The 19,732-nt window shown below is 37.1% G+C and overlaps 2 protein-coding genes across 3 annotated transcripts; one reads left to right on the forward strand and one right to left on the reverse strand.

Moving 5' to 3' along the window:
• The first annotated feature begins 995 nt into the window (after positions 1-995).
• Positions 996-6,917, forward strand: LOC147852118 (uncharacterized). 2 transcript variants are annotated; one of them, XM_087334405.1, is made up of 9 exons: positions 999-2,053; positions 3,411-3,483; positions 4,500-4,597; positions 5,131-5,223; positions 5,316-5,414; positions 5,485-5,544; positions 5,742-5,823; positions 5,901-5,984; positions 6,596-6,917. In XM_087334405.1, exons 1-9 carry the CDS (start codon positions 1,973-1,975, stop codon positions 6,637-6,639), a joined length of 714 nt encoding a protein of 237 aa, XP_087190531.1. In that variant the 5' UTR covers positions 999-1,972; the 3' UTR covers positions 6,640-6,917. The 2 variants fall into 2 exon arrangements, with proteins under 2 accessions (XP_087190530.1, XP_087190531.1); XM_087334404.1 differs by lacking the exon at positions 6,596-6,917 and having other exon boundaries at positions 996-2,053; positions 5,901-6,486.
• A 1,736-nt stretch (positions 6,918-8,653) lies between these two features.
• On the reverse strand, positions 8,654-11,185 carry LOC147852119 (NADPH-dependent pterin aldehyde reductase-like). The gene is made up of 6 exons (XM_087334536.1): positions 11,050-11,185; positions 10,709-10,902; positions 10,463-10,532; positions 9,493-9,677; positions 9,086-9,261; positions 8,654-8,999 (listed from the first exon to the last, which is right to left on the reverse strand). The coding sequence occupies exons 1-6, from the start codon at positions 11,087-11,089 to the stop codon at positions 8,906-8,908; spliced, it is 759 nt and encodes a 252-aa protein (XP_087190662.1). The 5' UTR covers positions 11,090-11,185; the 3' UTR covers positions 8,654-8,905.
• Between the last annotated feature and the right edge of the window lie 8,547 nt (positions 11,186-19,732).

Here is a 19,732-nt window from a genome sequence, read left to right on the forward strand (position 1 = left end):
AGACTCGCGAACTTGTTTAGGGCAAAGTGTGCATAGCCGATCACTCTCATCACTTGTGCCCCAATGCCTTGTTTCACATCGCAATGCATGTGAGCTAAGTCACATGGAAGCAATGGTTCGAATGACAGATAATGGTATGGGCTCTAACATGTATCGATGTGTAGAGAGAGAGAGAGAGAGAGAGAGAGAGAGAAGAAAGAAAGATATATTAACATCTTTTAAGAGGCCAAAATGGCGTATAAGACCAAATAAGAGATTACATCTGGAGTGTTGTCTCGTCTTTGAGAACAAATCAAAATAAAATAAATATTACACAGTAAATATAAAAGTAAATAAGATGAAAAGAGAGAGAGAGAGAGAGAGAGAGAGATCTTAACATCTTTTAAGAGGCCAAAATGGCCTATAAGACCAATCAAGAGATTACATCTTAAGTGTTGTCTCGTTGTTGACAACAACAAATCAAAATAAACAAATGTACCAAGTAAAAAAAGTAAATAAGAAAAAAAGAGACTAAAAAAATCTTGTTATTGGTACATGTAAGATTCTCAAGTCAGATATATTGTAATTTTTGTCTTCGAAAGATCTTTGGCATAGGTCGATCGAGAATGGAGGGGTCTCTGAAGTGATGGCAAGAAATAATGGCCTTTATTTGTCAATGACAAGAGTGGTGAGATCGTGGTCCATGGGGCCAAGGCCTACGTGCACAACAAAATGCTATTGTCCGATCTTTTGTAACCCTTTTGTTATGTCATGGTCAGGAGCCCATTTGTGTAGCACTTGATTGACTTGTCAACTGAAATGAAAACCCTAATCAAGGTTCTTATCACTAAGAAGATGCCTTAAAACTGTTTCCACCTCATCCAACTGGTAAAAATAAGAAGAGATTAGATGGTAGCAAAAATGTTATTCAGCTCATTTTGAGAAATAAAACGTGATACAATACGTTCAAGAACAAAGCATTTTGACTCTGAATTTAGAGAGGGTGCTGGAAAGCTCGTTTGAATGGTCTCTCAGATAACAAATTGCATTTTATGCACAATTGATCCATTGGTCTTGCTCAAGTCCATGGAAGGTAGCTGAAGAGAATTCCCTCTGTTCTTTTGTGTGACAGGTTTTACTCCTTCCATCTATTACTTAGTTGGAGGGTAAAAGTTGTTAATAAACCATTGGTGTGATGAAATTTTGCAGAATATATCCATCGGTAAGCATATTGAAGGGTATATTTTAGAATGAGAGAATGTAACCAAGAAAACTGTTTCAATACAGTATGGGGAGCATATAAGTGAATCCCAGTGCTCATGAATTTTACTAATGTGCTGCAATTCAGAGTCCACATTGTAGTTGGGACTTGGGAGAGAAAGCTGTATAGGGATAGATTGTGGCTGAAAGCATGTGAGGTTGATCACTTGAGTAGATTGTGACAATCAAGAGTCACGACTTTCTTGGAGCATGACATTGAGCTAAAATATGATGTAGTTGATTTATTATGTGATGGATTAAAATAGCTTTTTGATGAAGTGAAATACCAAACTTCATCTTTGGCATGTTATATTATATTGATTCCATAAGTGTAAGATATATTGTAGCTGTGCCAAAAGGTACCTACAAATTGGTAAAACAATGAGGCCATTGAGTCGTCTCAAGTTTCTTGCAAGCCTCTTATAATCCTACTTCTCAAATCTCCACCATGAAATGACTTATGGTTGGAGCTGATTGCTGCCTCGTTTAGTGTTAACATGTGAGTCATGACATAATATAGCTTGATATTTTTTCAATAACGTATAATTTTTTTCTAAATCTGGATTCTTCCATTGAATAAACTATATGTTGTGTAATATTATGCTAATTGTCAAATCTTGTATCGTGATGCTAATGCTCATTTTATGTTCCTATACCAGGCATTAATATGAATTGTTAATAACTACGTTAAGAAGAATTGTAACCAGCAAGAATTCACCCTGCAAAAGAGATAATGGAGGATTATGATGTTCTACATGCCACAAGGACGTCGATGCTTGATCGTGTCCTTAGGGACGTACCACTCTCACCTAGGGTTTGTTTATTTATCTCTTACTCACTGTTTTTAATAAATTCATTATGCACCAACGTATAGATTTGTATCTTTATGATTGGGATTATGCAAATCTCACTTCTGTAAATGAATGGCTGTTTGGATTGGCAATAGTTGTATCTCGCTCAACAAAACTATTGAAAAGACTGATTCTGAATATTGGATGTCCCATTGCTCATAACTCCGCTGTCTGTGTTAACTATATACTGTATGATATCGTGAATGTGTGATCAATTGTGTTCCAGATATGCCCAGTTGTGTCTACTATGCTGCCGTATAATTTGACGAATGTGTGACCGGTCATGATACACGTCTAGTCATCGTTATCTTGTTCGTCCTTTTTCTTTTGATCTAGAAGCTCTATCTGGTAACCTCTATGAATATTTCAAAACATTAAATCTAGTGATATTGGCATCATAATGCAAACTGAAATTTTCTTCTGCAAAAATGCAAGAGTTAATACTCAAAACCAATGTGCATCAGCACAATGTTGTGTGTGGTCTATCTCTTTAGGAGACCTTCCACAAGGTCTGTATTCAACAAGTGATCTATTACGAAAGCTTATATCGGCATATAGAGACATTGCAAGTTGGTTTGATCTGCTAGTCTCCCTTGTAGTTATCAGAAGGGCCTCTCCACCATGAGGACAATGAAGGAGGAGGTGCTAGAGTATGGCTTTGGTGGCTGTGGTATCAAGGGATAATCTGGGACATGGTGTAGGTTCTCTATGTCTGCATGCAAAGTTTTTTGGGTTCTCTATCTAAAATAGCTGGTCTATGTATCACCTGGTTGAAAGGGAGATCAAATTCAATCAATAATAACAAACAGATGAAGAAAATGGATTTTTTTGTCAATAAAAAGCTGAAGCAAAACAATCAAATTTAAGCCTCAGGGAGATCCAACAGCATATAAAAGGTACTTTAGGTGAGTAAATTAGACTTTTGTATGCTAGAATTTGACCAATACCATATTTGTGGGTGATTTTTAAAACTCGGATCAGTTTCTTGTTATAGAGTTTATCTCTAAAAAAAAAGGTATTGTGATTACAATCACTAATGTTCAATATTAATAAATGGTGCATCAACTGGAGTAAAACTGAAGCTTTAATCAGATTTTGAAATTCTTTCGGTATGAGTGTAACGATCCATATTCACTAAGTTTCCTTACCTGGATTTGCAATTCTTGTTTTTTCATATCACCCCATGGCATGCCTCACTAACAAAAGATTCTGTAAAGTTCTAACTTCAAATGTTTCTCATTGGCCAAAGAAACACAATGTTTTAACTACTGATGTCAAACTACATGGAAAACATTTTCTAATGAGGTTACGCTGTACCAGAAACGCATTGTTAGTCGATTGTTGTATGCTGCGAAAAATCTAAACAAAGAAACAAGCAAACAACAACTTTCTGGTACTTTCCGGACTTGTTAACATTAACGTGAAATATTGGAGATAATTCATACATATGAGCCAAGCCATTTGGTCTAAGAAATATCCTTCCAGAATGCAATGCTGATGCCGTATTTTTACATATAGACGAGATCCTGCAAATGCATTTTAATTTGGTGCTATATACGATGCATGTGTATATGCTATTAATCATTCATTGGTGGATACTTTTGTTGGAAGATACATTATTATCAGAACTTTCATTATTAATGAAGGTGTCACCTAGGAAAATTTGTCAGGAACATGCCAAGGCAGTAGGTTTTGAGACATAGATTTGGAAATCCATGTATCCTACTGCAAAATTCTCTCCGAGTATGGATAAGAGTTATATATATACATATACACAAAATATAGTCACCCAAACCCGTCTGATCTTTTCAATCACTCAAGCTGCACATATAGTCACCCAAACCCGTATAATCTCTTCAATTACCCAAGATGCTCACGATAATCTGGCCAGGCTTCAGGCTTTTTTAAGCTCTGCTCAGGCTTAATTTTCTGGTATAATCTTCCTTTCATGTTTTGGTTCTTACATGGCTTTTGAGTCTTTACGTTGCTGTTTCTATTCCATTGTGTCAAGGTCCCACTGTAATATTTTTCAACATTGTCACTGCCTCACTTTGTTGATTGCTCTGTACTTTTTTTCGACATTGCCCACAGTAACTCTTGGCACTTAATTTTTTTTCATTGTTGTGCTTTCAAATCTTTATAGTTTTGTAGACCTGTCACAACATGTGTGGATGGTTTTACATACGTACCCAAAAGACAAAGACAAGGGATTTTTGATGCATTATCTGGATAGATTTTCTTTTTCCCATCATCTATTGCAATCTATACATTGTTCCATAGAACTTTAACAACCATTAAATAAATTATGACAATATGCTCACCATTGTTGAGGTTCAAGTTTGTTATGAAGAAGCATTGCAGTATTTTTGTAATTTGAATAAAGTCTCTTGTTGTTGATTGCATTGTTAGGTTATCATTCTCAAATCATTCAAAAGGTGACAGGAAAGGCGGACAAGGTGACAGGATTCCTTTTGATATATCCAACATGTTGTCTTCATATTCTTGAGGTGTGAGGTCATATCACACACCAATATTCATCCTTATCATATGTATATGTTTCTTATATATGTGCAGGTTAATGACTATGTATCCAGCTAAAAAATGTAACATGCCTTTTGAAGGCAATGGATCTGCAGAAAACATTTTTTATTATTGAATTGTCATTCAAGTATCAATGATCTCATACAAGTAAACAATCAAGCATTACTCTAATATGAGCACAGTTTTCTCAGATCTTGAGATTGTATATGTTTATCATATTCCGTACATACAGAAAAGTACAAATAGTATAGGTGCTAGGTATGGACGGCAACTTTTAAGATCGAGCTGCATTGGTAGAGAGCATATATTTACATCATACCTTGCGTTCATAGTTAGTAAACAAATTAAAGTAAAGGCTGCTTGTGCAATATGATCCTATATGTGATTATCTCTTTATCCTTTCTCACTTCATTTATTATACCATTTTTTTGATATTTAACATTTTTATCAGTATTTGTCTGCTGTTAAAATTCAGAGTTTTATTTATTGATCAATGCAGGCTGATACCGCTATGCTGATGGCGATACTAAGAAGCATTCAAAATAGCCCACCTGTATTGGAATCAATCACCATTCTTTCATTTTCTGAAGATGTATATTCTTTTCTTTCTTTAAATTCTTGTCTTTATATCGGTCTACAATCTGTTTATAAATACCTAAACTTATTAAGTTCTTTACTCAATAGGTTTCCTATAGATTTTTCCCAAGTTGGATGTCTGGTTTTATCAACGCTTCAAATCTTGGTCCATATGAACCCAGAGATACGAGAAATCTCTTGTCTGATGTATGTTAATTACAGTTTTCTTATTTCTAGCATTCTCAAAACAATACCTGAAACAAATTCTGCATTTCAGATATCAAATCTCAACATTAATGTGCTAAAATGGGGAAAGACACTATCTGAGATGGACAAGGTACTCTTGCTTCAAAGCATATTCAGCTATTAAAATGATGGGATCTTGCGTCATGTCCATGTTTTTCCCATACAACTGTATGAGAAGTTATCTCATATACATACCTACATACATGCTGGCATAGATAGATATATGTGTAGATGCATACATATTAGTAGATATATCTAAGAGGGTTTTAACAACCTTTGTTTTTATAGGCCCAACAACTTCAAGCGTTGGATTCAGTTCGTTCATTTGCAGAGGAGTTTTTACCTGATGACCCAGCAACAATCTTTGCATGTGAGGCCGTGAATTCTTTCGCACAGATTTTCTTATTATTATTGTGATTTTCTGTGCTAATTTTATGTCTCCTGCAGTAATTTTAGCTGAACAAACTCCGAAGTTGCAAGAATTCATGGAGATATATGATTTGCCTCCAAAAGACATTGTGTTTGAGAATGATATCCTTCACTTCAGGCTCTTTTTAAATAGGTTTGGTCTGCCTGTCTGATAAAAGTTTGCAGTATTTTAAAATACAAGGATGATACAGAGCATCTATAGGTTGCACAAGAGCAAAGGATCTTCTTTATGCACCATAGAGTGATGGCTACATTTGTAGAAAACATTGAATGTGGATGTTATGTCTCCACTAAAGCGACAATGATATACTTAACAATGTGTTCAATGTGTCATACAGTTAGCACGATAACATGGTCTTACTTCATTGCTATCTCAAAACATAGTGGTTAGAATGACCTCTTGCTAGCTGGTCAAGATCACCTCAATTCCTAGAGTGCTTGACCATATACATGCCTTCCCTTTACAACTACAATTTCCATCTCATGTTATTTTTGAGAGTGCAAGATATCTATCGACATATTTCCTTCTTGCCTAGAACTTGGATTTTGGTTCAACTCTTCAGAGATGCAAATGACGCCATATTAGAGCTTTCTCTACATTCTCTTGTTTTATTTTTATAGTTTTATTTTTTGTGGTATATATATTTTTTATAATGGAAACACAATTAGTTTGGACTTTCTGGTTCTGTTTATATTTCTTAACTCAAGGATACATTTGGTTTGGCCAATGCCCAAAGAGCCATTCGAGTTGAAGTAAGCATTCTCTTCATGCATGGTAGATCAAGCGAGGAATCAATTGCGAGCAATCAAGGGAAATCTTGTGTTTCATTTCATAAGAATGAAAGATTGTCAGGGGTTTAAATAACAACTCATCTTAAAGATGGCATTGTGCTCTAGCTTAGATTAGAGGACAATATATTTCATTGAGAAATAAGTTTGTAAATTAAGCCATTTTAGGTGTTTTTAATGTATTGCACAATAACTTGAGGGTCCAAACTATAATTACATATTCTAATGTGCATTATTTATAATGCGAGTTAAATCGATTTCTTGCACTTCAACTTGTGGGAGTGTCATGAAAGTTTAGATTATTGTGGTAAAATTCCCTAATAAAAATCTCAAAATATGTTGATCATGTGCCTTAATAATTGTTGACCTTGTTGAGATAGATAGATAGATAGATAGATAGATGATATTATCGTCTTTCAAGGTCAAATATGACCTATGAGACCAAAAGTATTACATTTCACGTGATACGTGTGAAAGTGAGTAGCGACTCTCGATGTTCAAGAATTGTATCAATGAATATTGCAATTGAGAGTGCCCATTGTGGTTGTGAGAAAAATTTGTGCAAGGTTTGGGCTTGGTTGAAGATGTGTGGAAAGCATGGTCGAATATTATCAAAGACAGAGCATTGTATTAACATGTAATACTTAGGCTCTCGAACTTGTTTAGGGCAAAGTGTGCATAGTCGATCACAAAAGTAGGGGAAGATGATCGACTCTCGATGTTCAAGAACTTTACTAATGAATGTTGAAATCGAGAGTGCACATTGTGGTTTTGCGTGGGAATGTGAACCATGACATATACAAATCAAATTAGAAAGAGATTTAGGGATGGGAATTATTGTATGTAAACATCATTCTCTTTTAAGAGTGTTGTTGTTTAATTTGATGTGCAAATTTTTTTATGAGATCTGGTGAGGCATGTTGAATCGTAAGGTACAAATGGAGAGATATTTATCAGTTTAATGATTGAGACATGGGGCTTGATTATGATCTTTGAAAGCTTGGAGATGGGTTTTTGGGGTGGGTGTTAATTGATGGTCAATGAAGTACCATTGTCGCTTGAAGTTAATGCCAAAATAATGTCTACAGTAGCAATTGCCCTACAGTACAAGAACCAAATCATCTCAAGACATTTTTCAAGTATTAATTTGTTAAAAAACACTGCAAAGATCATCATCATCATCATATATATATATATAGAAAGAGAGAGAGAGAGAGAGAGAGAGAGAGAGAGAGAGAGAGAGAGCATGGGACCACAAGATTTGCAGGGAGTAATAAACTCTTTGGAAATTCACCATGTATGTGGACTTGGATAGAGTCAAGGTGTCTCTACACCAATCCAATTCACTAACATGTTAGAGTTAACAACTCCAGGGTCCAAAGAAACACATGCAACTCCTTCCGAAATGTGTTAGCCCAATGACTTTGTAAGTCCTTCAATACCAAACTTTGATGCACAGTATGGTGTAGCCTACAAGAATCAAGCTGTGCTCCCTCAAATGATTTCAACACAATATGACCTTCAAACCCTAATTTCAGGAGAGCATGATTGTGAACAGAAATTGAAAAATGCTCACAGCACTACTTCATATGAAAAGCTACGGGCAATCTCTATGGAAAGTGCACAAATGCCTTCTTGTTTGCGATTGCTATCTTTGGTGTGTCGAACTAATTACAACCTCACGATCTCCAAACACTTGATTGACACCTCATCCACCCATCTCAACTACAATCCAATTGGCTCCCTTTTTCTTGTAAAATCTTTAAAGGTATTTCATTATTGTGAAGCATTCAGTTCTGTTAAATTTTTACCATACCTTGATTGCTTTTCATTCAGTACGCACACTTTAGTTCCTCATGCCACAGTTTGTCCATGCTTTGTCCTGTACCATGTTTACACATCTCACAACACAATTGTATTTCCATAATCATATTTGCATTTGTTATACCACATAGTTTATATGCACTTTTAGACTTTGATGATGATAATCAAATTAGACAAGAGGCTTATTTATTTATGTCAAGTGTCAAACATATGACGATAGTCAAAAGTTCAATGTGGGGGTACTAACCATGATACACCATGATACATTATTAAATCCTGAAGAAACTATACACACGAGAACTAAACTGAAGAATTTGATGTGCATAAAATATATGGAACTGCTATGGTGCATGTCTGATCCCAGGAGAAATTCAAGAAACCATTGCTTTTGAGAGAAAATCGGGGCATATTCATATGACTGAGTGTGGCACTTCAGTGATGGTCAGTGAAGCTCCATTGTCACTCGGACTTAAAGCCAAAATAAAATCAGCCGCAACAGGTGCCCTACAAAAGACCAATTTACTTGTACTTTCTTAAGATAATGTAGAAGGTAGAACCAGAAATCTTCCATGGATTCCATCTAAACTCACCATTTATCTGCAGTTGGATAGAGTGGAGCTCTATCTGCACCAAAGCAACTCACCAGCATGTCGGTGTTTATAATCCCAGGGTGCACAGCAACAACTGTCACTCCTTCAGGAACACAGTTGGCAACAGCCTTGGTAAGTCCTTCAATACCAAACTTTGATGTACAATATGGTGTAAACTGCATGAACCAAGCTCTACATTTCAATCAATTTCAACAACATAATCTTAAAACAAATGCCATAGACCTTATGCATGTTTGGCAAGGTACTAGAAGCAATTTCTATGAATGGCACGAAAACGAAAACCCTGATAATTATCGAGATCTTTATCTTCCTTTCATCATCCAAGGTATTAGTATGCATGCCTTTACCATATAGAAGAAGGAAAGAACAAAGATGTTACAACTTACATCTGCATCACCCACACGGCCCCATCCAGAAGAATAATTGACTATGGTTCCTTGCTTCATGAGAGGAAGAAAATGCCTTATTACATTGGCGGTTCCTTTGATATTGACATCTATAACAGCATCGAATTCAGATGCTGATAATTCCCAAATCTTCGCATTACGATTGATAATACCTGCATTATTTACTGCATTTTACATTGAAGACAAGGGAGAAATGAGATATAATAGTTGGGTATCCATGAGATAGACATAAACATCAAAACAAAAAGCATCGTATTTGCATTTTATATGTGATATATGATACGAAACACGGAGTCTAGATATTATATCGATAACATCGAAACACAAAGGATGAATGGAGCCCTGATCATTTATGTATAATACATGCTTTGCAATGTCATCATTTGAAAAGCCATGTTTAAAAAACTTTCTTATGCTTAAAAAAATTTTTAAAAATGAGAATTTCAGAGTGGAATTCTGTAGTTAAAGCCATGTTCAATCAATAAATGAATAAGGGAATCCAGCTAAATACAGATATATCTTGCAGCACACGCACAGAGAATATATAGATAGATAGATAGATATATAGATATTGTATATAAATTCTTTAGCATTAATGCTTTCCTCACAAAGATACGATAAGACAAATATGATAGGATAGATGTGGAATCACAGTTCGTTAATGTACTAACCGGTAAGTATCAACGATAGAAGAATTGATGTCAGAATTGAAACTAAACAGTCGATCCAACTACAGAGCAGAACAATTATGGAAATGCGCACCAGGAAACAAAAAGAGAACAAGAAACAACAGAGTGTATGTGTGTCTGTGTGTGTTGTGTGCAAGCACGGCAGAGTGTGAAGCTTGCTTATAACAAATTCTTCCTTTCATATCAAGTTTAAATTACACCTGCGCAAACTATGACTACATATGCTAGAGAATGAGAGAGAGAGAGAGAGAGAGAGAGACCTATGATGTTAGGAACACCAACGGTTTGTATGACTAGCTTAGAGAAACCTTCAACACTGACATCTGAACACTGTGCACTCCATTCTCCCACGGAGCAGCAGAAGAAGCACCAACAGGAGAATAGTAGTAACGATTACCATCATCGTCGTCGGTGAGGCAAATGCAGGAGAAGGTTAAGATGGAAAAAGAAGCTTGATACGAATTAGATAAGATGAAAATTAAATGTATAACGATAGAAATTCATACCACATCGACTTGCTTCAAAAAGTGCTTTGGTGATGATCCATCTCCGTGCTCAATCAGAAGCTTCTCTAGTTCTAACAGATTTTCAGCATTTCGGGAACACCCAGCAACTGTGTATCCACGTTTGGCAAATTCTATGGCGAGGGCACGACCTAGCCCTTTGGAAACACCTGTTATCAACACGAGCTTGCGGCTCTCTGTTGCAAAGAAAGAGATGGAGAAGGTGAAGGAGAAGAAAGCAAAGAAGAGATGAGAATCGTTATCATCATCATCATCATCATCATGAAGAAGAAGAAGACGAAGAAGAAGAAAATGAGATCAGGAGGGGAATCAATTTTGCTTACCAGCAGGTACTGAAGGGGGAGGAGGAGTAGAGGTCACCATGGAAACTGGTAAACTGACAATTCTGATTCCTTCTTCTTCTGCTGCTGCTTCTTCTTTCTTCTTTCTCCTTCTTCTTTCTTGATTTCTTCTGCTTCTTCTTCTTGACTGGAATGGTTTGGAGGTGAATAAAGAATTATGTAGATGTCTTTGAGTGGGTCTTCATTCAATTTGGGTTTTGTGTTAACAAATATGAAGAAGAAATGAAATATATAATATGAAGAAGAAATGGAGTGTGATGCCTCCTCATTTCCAAATTAATTTTTTGAGTTTCTTAAAACCCAATTGTTCCAATTGGATTAATTGTTTTTTGAGTTTCTTGAGGAATGCCTTCTTCACTTTTGATTAGTAAAGTTGGTTTGGGGGGGGGTGTGAGAAAATATGTTTCAAAAGTTAAAAAGGGCATCTTTTGTGGCAATTATTGACCGTGCTAGAGAAGTCACGAAATTTTCAAACCATGAAGAGAGCCAACTCTACAAGGCCATATATCATCATCATGATTTGAATTGGTGTATAGTGTGGGATTGAGTTCGTTCGTAGTAGTAGTAGCAGCAGTAGTAATCTTTAGATTCCTAGGAGAAGAATTCTATGCTTTGTAGTTGGTCATGATGTTTTTTCTTTCAACATGAAAGCCATTATTTACACACGTGCGCATGCACGCTCGATCAAGAGCGAGAGAGAGAGAGAGAGTAAAAAAAAAAAAAAGAGAGAGAATGAGTCCAAATGGATGTAGCTCAATTGGTAAGGTTGCCCAATGGAAACCATGATGTTTTTTCTTTCAACATGAAAGCCATTATTTACACACGTGCGCATGCACGCTCGATCAAGAGAGAGAGAGAGAGAGAGAGAGAGAGAGAGAGAGAGAGAGAGAATGAGTCCAAATGGATGTAGCTCAATTGGTAAGGTTGCCCAATGGAAACCAGGAGGTCATGTGTTCAACGCTTACATTCCACAGTGGCATCTAGTGAATTAAGATATATGTATGAAGTATATAATGGAGAGGTGAGAAAATTAGGTTTCAAACCCAAGACACAATGCTTGTAGCGAAGATAATTACCACTAGGATAAGATAAGACATAATGCAAAGAGACAAAAGACTTTCGTAGTGAAGTCGACAGAAGTTACAGATGCTTTATGAAATAGACAAAAGACGGGCTTCTAATTTTAGAGAGAGCTAAATGAATTATTAAAGACAGGAAGATAAGACATAATGCAAGATAATTACCACTAGGATAAGATAAGACATAATGCAAAGAGACAAAAGACTTTCGTAGTGAAGTTGACATAAGTTACAGATGCTTTATGAAATAGACAAAAGACGGGCTTCTAATTTTAGAGAGAGCTAAATGAATTATTAAAGACAAGAGGGACGAAGCATATGAACCTCATGGTGAAGTAGCCAACAGTTATCATTACATAAACGAGACAAAAGATAGTCTCGTGATTTTAGAGATAGATGCATGAATGGACAAGATTTATCGTTATAGAATAGAGACAAAAGATAGTCTTTTGATTTTAGAGAGAGAGATATGAATGGTTATAGAGACATAGGGGATTATGCGTGTGAGTAAAAAGTGATGTAGTAAATTTAGCAGGAGAATTAACCGCGACATAATTTCATCGAACATAATTACATTAACTTTTTGACGTTGGTCAACTAGATATTTCCACTACAAAAGGGGTATATTTAATATTAGCTAAAGCACACTAGTGATCTTTTACCGTCAAATTAATCATCATACAACAAAAGCTCCCATTATGCCATGTCTTTATGAGTATATACCTAGAATTAACAAGAGAAAATAAATGATTGGTCATCATCTACATGGTACAATTTGATTTTAGAATAGACGAACAATGCTTTTTGGCAACGTGTCCATTCAAAAGCCAAGAAAAATCATCTGGTATCTTTATTATAAAGACTAGTGGGAACTCATGTAACATTCCAACTTTGTTGCCAATATTGGGACAAACCATACTTTCTATCTAATTATGTTCTTTCAAAAGTGAAGAAAAATCATATGATCTATTTATTGTAAATACTAAGAGGCCTTTATGTGTCATTGCAACTTTTGTTGCAAATATGGAGACGACAATACTAATAGGGATCATATTCATTCAAATGTGAACAAAAATCATATGGTTCATTATTACAAAAACTTGTAGGCATTCATGTATCATTGTTTTTTTTTTGTGAATATGATTTTCAGTTCAAAGTGTAATGGGGTTGAGAGAGCAAGATCCCGAGAGGGATATGCATGATTTCAATACCAAGAAAGTAGTAAAGCTTGTCCATATCCTTCATTTCCAAAGTCAATACCACATAAGTACCGTTGATCTTCAAGTGCCAAGTTGTTGGTTATTGCTTGAGATTGTATAATGGCTTTCTAGGCAAACAAAGTACATGTAAGTGAGCCTCAAACTTGAATTTGATCTTGATGTCCATTTGGTGGAGGTGCCACCACTTCACCATGGCATCAAGTTGTATGCTCAACAATTATTTTCTCAACATAATCAATGCAATCTTTTTTAGCATAGCCTTTTGTATTGGTTGATGGAGCCATCAAAGTTGTATTTTGCTTTGTAAATCAATTGACAATTGGTGGGCCTTCTTGTGTATCAAAATAGGGAGGAGGTCCTAGAACTCATTGTCTGGGAGAGCTCACATCTCTTCATCATCACTTTTATCTAAAAAGAATTATCATATGTTTCAACAAAGCTCGTCAACTCTTGTATGATTGCTACATTTATCGCAAACACCTAATGCTACATCATAGTCATTGTGGTCGAACCGCAAAACTACATTGAGTTGAGTATCCTGGTATATCTTGTGCCTTTCAAAAGTCCTTCACGTCTTGAATGTTCTTCTTCATGCCAAATGTGCTCATGATAGGCAAGACAAATTCATCATCCAAGGATGGAGTCGATCTTGCTAAACCAATGGAGTATACTTCTCCTCTATTGGGGCTTTGGTAGCTAACCTCGTACTCTAGAAACTTCGCCTTGACTTTATCGAGTCAGGCTACAATCCCACAACTACATAATGTAACATAGTCAAGACTTAAGGGATATCCAAGCCATTCATCAAGCTTGGGGTCGAGTTGACATGTTCAAGTGATGGTTGACCTTTTCTAAAACCGATGTTAATGTCAACATTGGCATCAACATTGTCCTCATTCGCCATTATTAGATGTGGTTGACTTCTTATCATACCATGATGACATTTCATTGAACTGTTAGAATCTTAATTTATGTTAAGCACAATTAAGAAGGAAAACAAGGAAAGAAGGGAGTTACTCCACCTTACCACCCCAAAGTGAAGGTGAGAGACAAATCCAAGTCCCCCATTAGTGTCCCATACCACCAAGTACAGACATGGATCGTACCTAGGGTTTGAAGAAGGATGCACTTTGTCACACTTTGAAAGTCTCTATCTCTTTGGACACTTTTGATCTCTTATGTGCATTTCACATATAGGTGGAGAAGTGGGGTACCAGTCCCCCACATCCAAGCATCCGCCTCTTTCGCGTCGTAAGTATACATTGCTCTCGCCACCATCAATCACTCGACCCACACTATCTTTTTTATTTTTTTCTTCGTAAATGTATGTTTATATTAAAACAACATGATAATACAAAAAAACCTTTCTATCAAAACTACGTCAAAGGTAGTGATGTGGCAAGGACAGCCTTCTAAGGTGCTGCAATACAAAGCGACACAAAACTACGTCAAAGGTAGCGATGTGGCAAGGACAACCTTCTAAGGTGCTGCAATACAAGGCGACAACGTTCCCATACAACATAATTGTGAAAATTTCCAAATCAACTTTCCCCTTATCCTACATATCTGTTGAGATACTCCAGAAAGCCCATCAAATAAGAAACCATTCCGCAAGTTCCAAATATACCACATGCCCAAATACCGCAAATAATCAAAGACAAACTTATATTATGGGGATGGTAAAACTCTATCACCTTCAATGAAAACCCATTGAAAAGGTGACAAAACATTTCCAGTTAATTACGCCCACAATTGTGATATACCTATCCATATACTTTTAGTAACATTTCTTGTTAGTCTCTAGTAGTAATATCTCTTCCATTAGCACCGCCTTAGTTCACCAATTAGGCCTCCCTCCATCCACTACTCCCTCCATCCAAGTCCTTTTTGGCGATCACCAACATCTATACCTCTCACACGCAAGCCCGTTGCACCGTCACCTTAGTGAATCTCACTTTCTCACACCACTTTTATGTAGTGCCCCACCAACTCTTCCTCCTCGCCTGAGGTTGTGATTGGTTCCTCAAGCATCGAGCTACAATTGATTTCATTGCCCACCAACTTCTTGTCCCACGAACTCCCCCGATCCCCCTCCTACACAATACCCCTCCTATCCCCCACCTCAACCAAGCCTAAGTGGTCCTCAGTCCACGAGAGCGATTGATCTCTATCCGCCAATTGCTAACTCATTTTTCGTCACTAGCCCCGTCCCACTATTATCTAATCAGGGCCGCCAATTCCACAAGGATGTTCGCAACATCATTGCAGCTCAATTGAGTGTCCAGCAGGTGTTTATGTTCCCATACCATCCTCAGACAAATGGCCTCATTGGACGCCTCAACAAAACCCTCAAGAAGGAGATTGCCGCTTACATCGATCCACACCACAAAACATGGGATCAAATCTTGCATTTCGTCACCCATGCCTACAATACATTCGTACATTCGTCAACACGAATCATCCCTTTTCAAGCACTCTATGGGCGTGACCCTCACCTCCCACTAGAATCGTCCAAATACTCCCCCTCCTTCGACAAGCCACTGCTCTTGTTCTTGTTCCTGTTCCTGTTCCTATTCTTGCTCCTACTACTCCTGCTCCTAAGTCTCTTGTTTCTCTCAAGGGGGAAATGTGGTGTGCATGTGTTCCTGTGTGCCACCCTTTTAGCACACCCTTTTTAGCATGCATGTAGCTAAGTTAACCCAAATGGGTAGCTTTGTATCGACTATAAATTGAGCACAAAGTAAGAAGCTAAGTAGGTTGGTTTTGATCTCTTATGTGCATTTCACAATATCTATATGTATTTGTATATGCATATGAATTTTCAAGTTTGTGAATATATATGTGTATACATATATACATACATACACACACACATGTCACGTATGTGTGTGCATGTATATGTGTAAGTACACGTGTGTGTGTGTGTGTGTGTGTGTGTGTGTGTGTGTGTGTGTGTGTGTGTGTGTGTGTGTGTGTGTGTGTGTGTGTGTGTGTGTGTGTGTGTGTGTGTGTGTGTGTGTGTGTGTGTGTGTGTGTGTGTGCGCGCGCGCGCGTGCACACACATATGTATGTGTGTATGTATTTATGTGCATAGGTCCAAAGGGCCAAGGAAGGAAGCACCCTAGGTATAAATGACCTAGAAGGCTTCCCTACAATCAACAACCATGTTGGCTTTGTAATTATTGGCCTCCTACATGCCCTCATGATTTGCTACCTTGTATTAAACTAAATTTCAACAAAACCGTGGTCATGAATCCCAAAATGGCCATCCCTGGTTATGTGCTCTCTCCCTCCTTTTATGATTGTCAAGAGTCCTCTCACCAAAAATTAAAACTTGTCAAACAAGTCAACACTTTGACTTTCACAAAAGAGTTTTTTCTTAATTACCAATTTCCCATATTACATGTATCACAAATTCACTATTGACCCTCCTATTGCCATCAAGGGGTTTAAACTCTTATCCTCATTGTTCAAGTCAATAGCTTCCACCACTTGAGCTACTTTCATTTGTTTTTGTTTTGTTGTCATTTTCTTTTCAATCTTGATATTATGTTTTTGGAACAAAACCTTGAACCTATTATCCAACTTAGGTTTTTGGCATTTTCCTCCTTTGCACACACCACATCTCAGCAACGGTAGGTGGATGAGGTGAGCTAGTGACAAAAGCAATGATTTAGTTAAATACCCAAAGGTCATTGCTTTCACCACTAGCTCACCACTCATTGACCTATTACCACTTTTGGGTTTAATGTTGGCACCTCAACAAACAAAGAATGAGAGGTTCCAAGGTGGTTAAGTACATCGAGGTTCAAGGAGATTTGGCAACAACATGGACCCAATTTCTTATTCTCACTCCTCGAAAGGGTACACTTTGAGCTTATGTGCACAATGAGCTCATACAACTAGGGATATAAACAATGTTGACCTATTTCTCAACACTAAGTTCTAGATAGAAATGATAGATGTACACGAGGAGGATTGGTAGACCAAACATATCGCATTACCAAGAAATGGGTGTGACATAATGGTCACCAAGGAAATGTGTCGGTCACTCCCCTTTCTCCCTTTTCTCCATATCTAAGTGTAGAGTTTTAGTCAACCTAAAGTGCTCAAACCAACCATCATAGAAATTGCTGACGTAGAAATGTTGGAAGAAGTGGGTTGTGAGGTGGTACGTGGTGTAAATGGTTTTAGGAGGGTAAGCTTTCAAACTCCACAATGTTTGTGACATTAATTCCAAGATAGTACATGAAGTGCAAGATGGAGCGTGTTAGCCTACTGAGCCTCCTAGAGTTGTACATGAGGGCCTCTGTGCGAGTATGGAGTTGCCAACCTTCAATGAGCAAGTGATGAAGCATGTAATTGATTGGGAGGAGAGCATGTGGCATTGTTAGGCCAAAGATGCAAGAGTGCAGCAACATTCTTAATTGCAAAGTGTTATAGTTGGCTATGTTGAGCCCTACGTTGTGGTGAGCTAGGCATGTAATTAAGTAATGTCTTGCTCAAGTCTATTAGAGTTGTCTACGACTGGATTTTGAGCATCTATAAGTTTGTGCCAACCAACTATGCATTGAGGGATTTTGTTCTCTAACTTTGGTGTCGGTATTTGTTAGCACTTGTGGTGGTTCAATGTTTCAAACAAGGCCAAAAGTAAGTCTTTGAGACCAAGGGCACTTTGTAGTATTCATTAGACCAAACGCTCCAAACTCAAGCATAGGGAACTAGGTGTGCCAAAAGGTGAGGTGTCCTAATGGATGGTGGTGGGGCATCCAAACCTCGACTAGGATGTGGTTCAACTCTTCTTTGTCAATTTAAGAGTTGATGTTGAGCATGTAGTGACACGTTAGAGTTTTACCAACTCTATTGCGTGGATCGGGCGTAGATATTTTAGATATATCTAGCGTCCATAGAGAGGCCAATATTGACCCATAGGACCGATTGTATTGAGCATGGAAGTTGATCCCTTCCATGTGTAGGTAGGTGAAGAGCCTCCCAAATATCTAAGATCATAAATTGGAATATGATCTTGAGGGGTGGTGGTTCGAAGACTTGTATCACCACCTTGGCTACATTGGAAGGTGAACGAACACCCACTAAAGAGACATGCAACAATGCTCGACCTAAATTGTGCTAAGAATAGGAACATTTGAGGCGTTATGCATCTTAGTTGGGGAGAATAGCATGATAGTTGAACTTGACAAAAGCAAGGGTATAAGTTCAAGTGCCACACCTTCCATTGAAGAAAGGAGAGTGCATAACACTTGTGATACAAAGTAACTTACAAAGTACTATCCAAGCCTCTAAGCTAAGGTTAAGAGTTCTACAAGGTTCATCAATGAAACTATCGCTCAGGATATTCATGCCTTAGTAAGGGTTGTAAGAGTAGGGTAGTGGCCAAGAGTATGACAATCTCTGTCTCTAATGGGTACATGAGGAATAAGACCAACGAGTGCCTTGGGTAACAACTTTGCTTGTTCAAATGGAGCCTTTACACAATGTTTTTGTTGTCAATTTTGGTGCAAACTTACAATTTACTCCTTTTTTATGCATGAGTTGCGAGAGAACAAAGTTCCTAACATGGATCAAAATTAAGATATCTTAAATATGGCAATGCATATGTTCAAACATTAATCATTTTTAAGACAGCTATTTGTTATTTTAAAAATTTCTTCATGGAGAAAGAAGAGATTATCAAGTTGGCCATGTCTATGTTTGAAAATGATTATAAAAAGAAAGATAACCAATCTCACTTATAAGTGTGTTGCTTATAAACTAATCTTGCTTAGTTCCTTTGAAAAATTTCAGCAAGCTTCAGATAACCATTGTCAATGTATGTCATCACCATTGGCAATAGAAACATATCTCATGTAAATGGACTTTACTCAATGGTTTCATACCATCACATACATTATGTGTGTTGTAGAGAAATGAAACATCATCATTACCATCAGCATTATGACAAAACAGGCTTAGGGTTCAGTTTCACAATATAAAAGCAATGAATTAATGGTTTACAAGCTAGCGTCATGTAATTTCATACCCATGTGAGACCTATCCAACCACCACTATTGGTGAACAAACATATTGCTGAAGTAAATGTTTCATCTGACTTTAAAATTTCAGTGGTTTATAGTAGCTTCATGACCTGGATCAGAATTTTTTAACTTTGTTTCAAATTGAAGTAGGAAAAGAATGTCCTGCAGAATCCGAATCCTATAGTACCTCTACTCATTTTATTTGTGTCATGTTCAAGGGCAGATATCTGCAGTAGGATAATATAGAAAACATTTAAAGGGCCTAGATTTGAACCTGACAAGTGATTAAGTTATGGAACTTCCCCATCCTTCCCCAAATTATGGCATATTA

Source organism: Azolla caroliniana, unplaced genomic scaffold (genome assembly GCF_043228905.1).
Source record: "Azolla caroliniana isolate FFs.n. ecotype wild unplaced genomic scaffold, voAzoCaro1.0.p SCAF_18, whole genome shotgun sequence".
NCBI lineage: Eukaryota > Viridiplantae > Streptophyta > Polypodiopsida > Salviniales > Salviniaceae > Azolla > Azolla caroliniana.

Bases quoted from the DNA above. Each gene is read 5' to 3' on its own strand.
- LOC147852119 (XM_087334536.1), bottom strand. From the start codon at position 11,089: ATGGTGACCTCTACTCCTCCTCCCCCTTCAGTACCTGCTG. The intron at 10,533-10,708 runs GTATGAATTTCT...TGGAGTGCACAG, and splicing joins TTTTGAAGCAAGTCGATGTG to TGTTCAGATGTCAGTGTTGA. The intron at 9,678-10,462 runs GTCTCTCTCTCT...TGTAAAATGCAG, and splicing joins TGGTGTTCCTAACATCATAG to TAAATAATGCAGGTATTATC.
- LOC147852118 (XM_087334404.1), top strand. From the start codon at position 1,973: ATGGAGGATTATGATGTTCTACATGCCACAAGGACGTCGATGCTTGAT. The intron at 3,484-4,499 runs GTACTTTCCGGA...TTGCATTGTTAG, and splicing joins AAGCAAACAACAACTTTCTG to GTTATCATTCTCAAATCATT. The intron at 5,824-5,900 runs GTGAGGCCGTGA...TGTCTCCTGCAG, and splicing joins CCCAGCAACAATCTTTGCAT to TAATTTTAGCTGAACAAACT.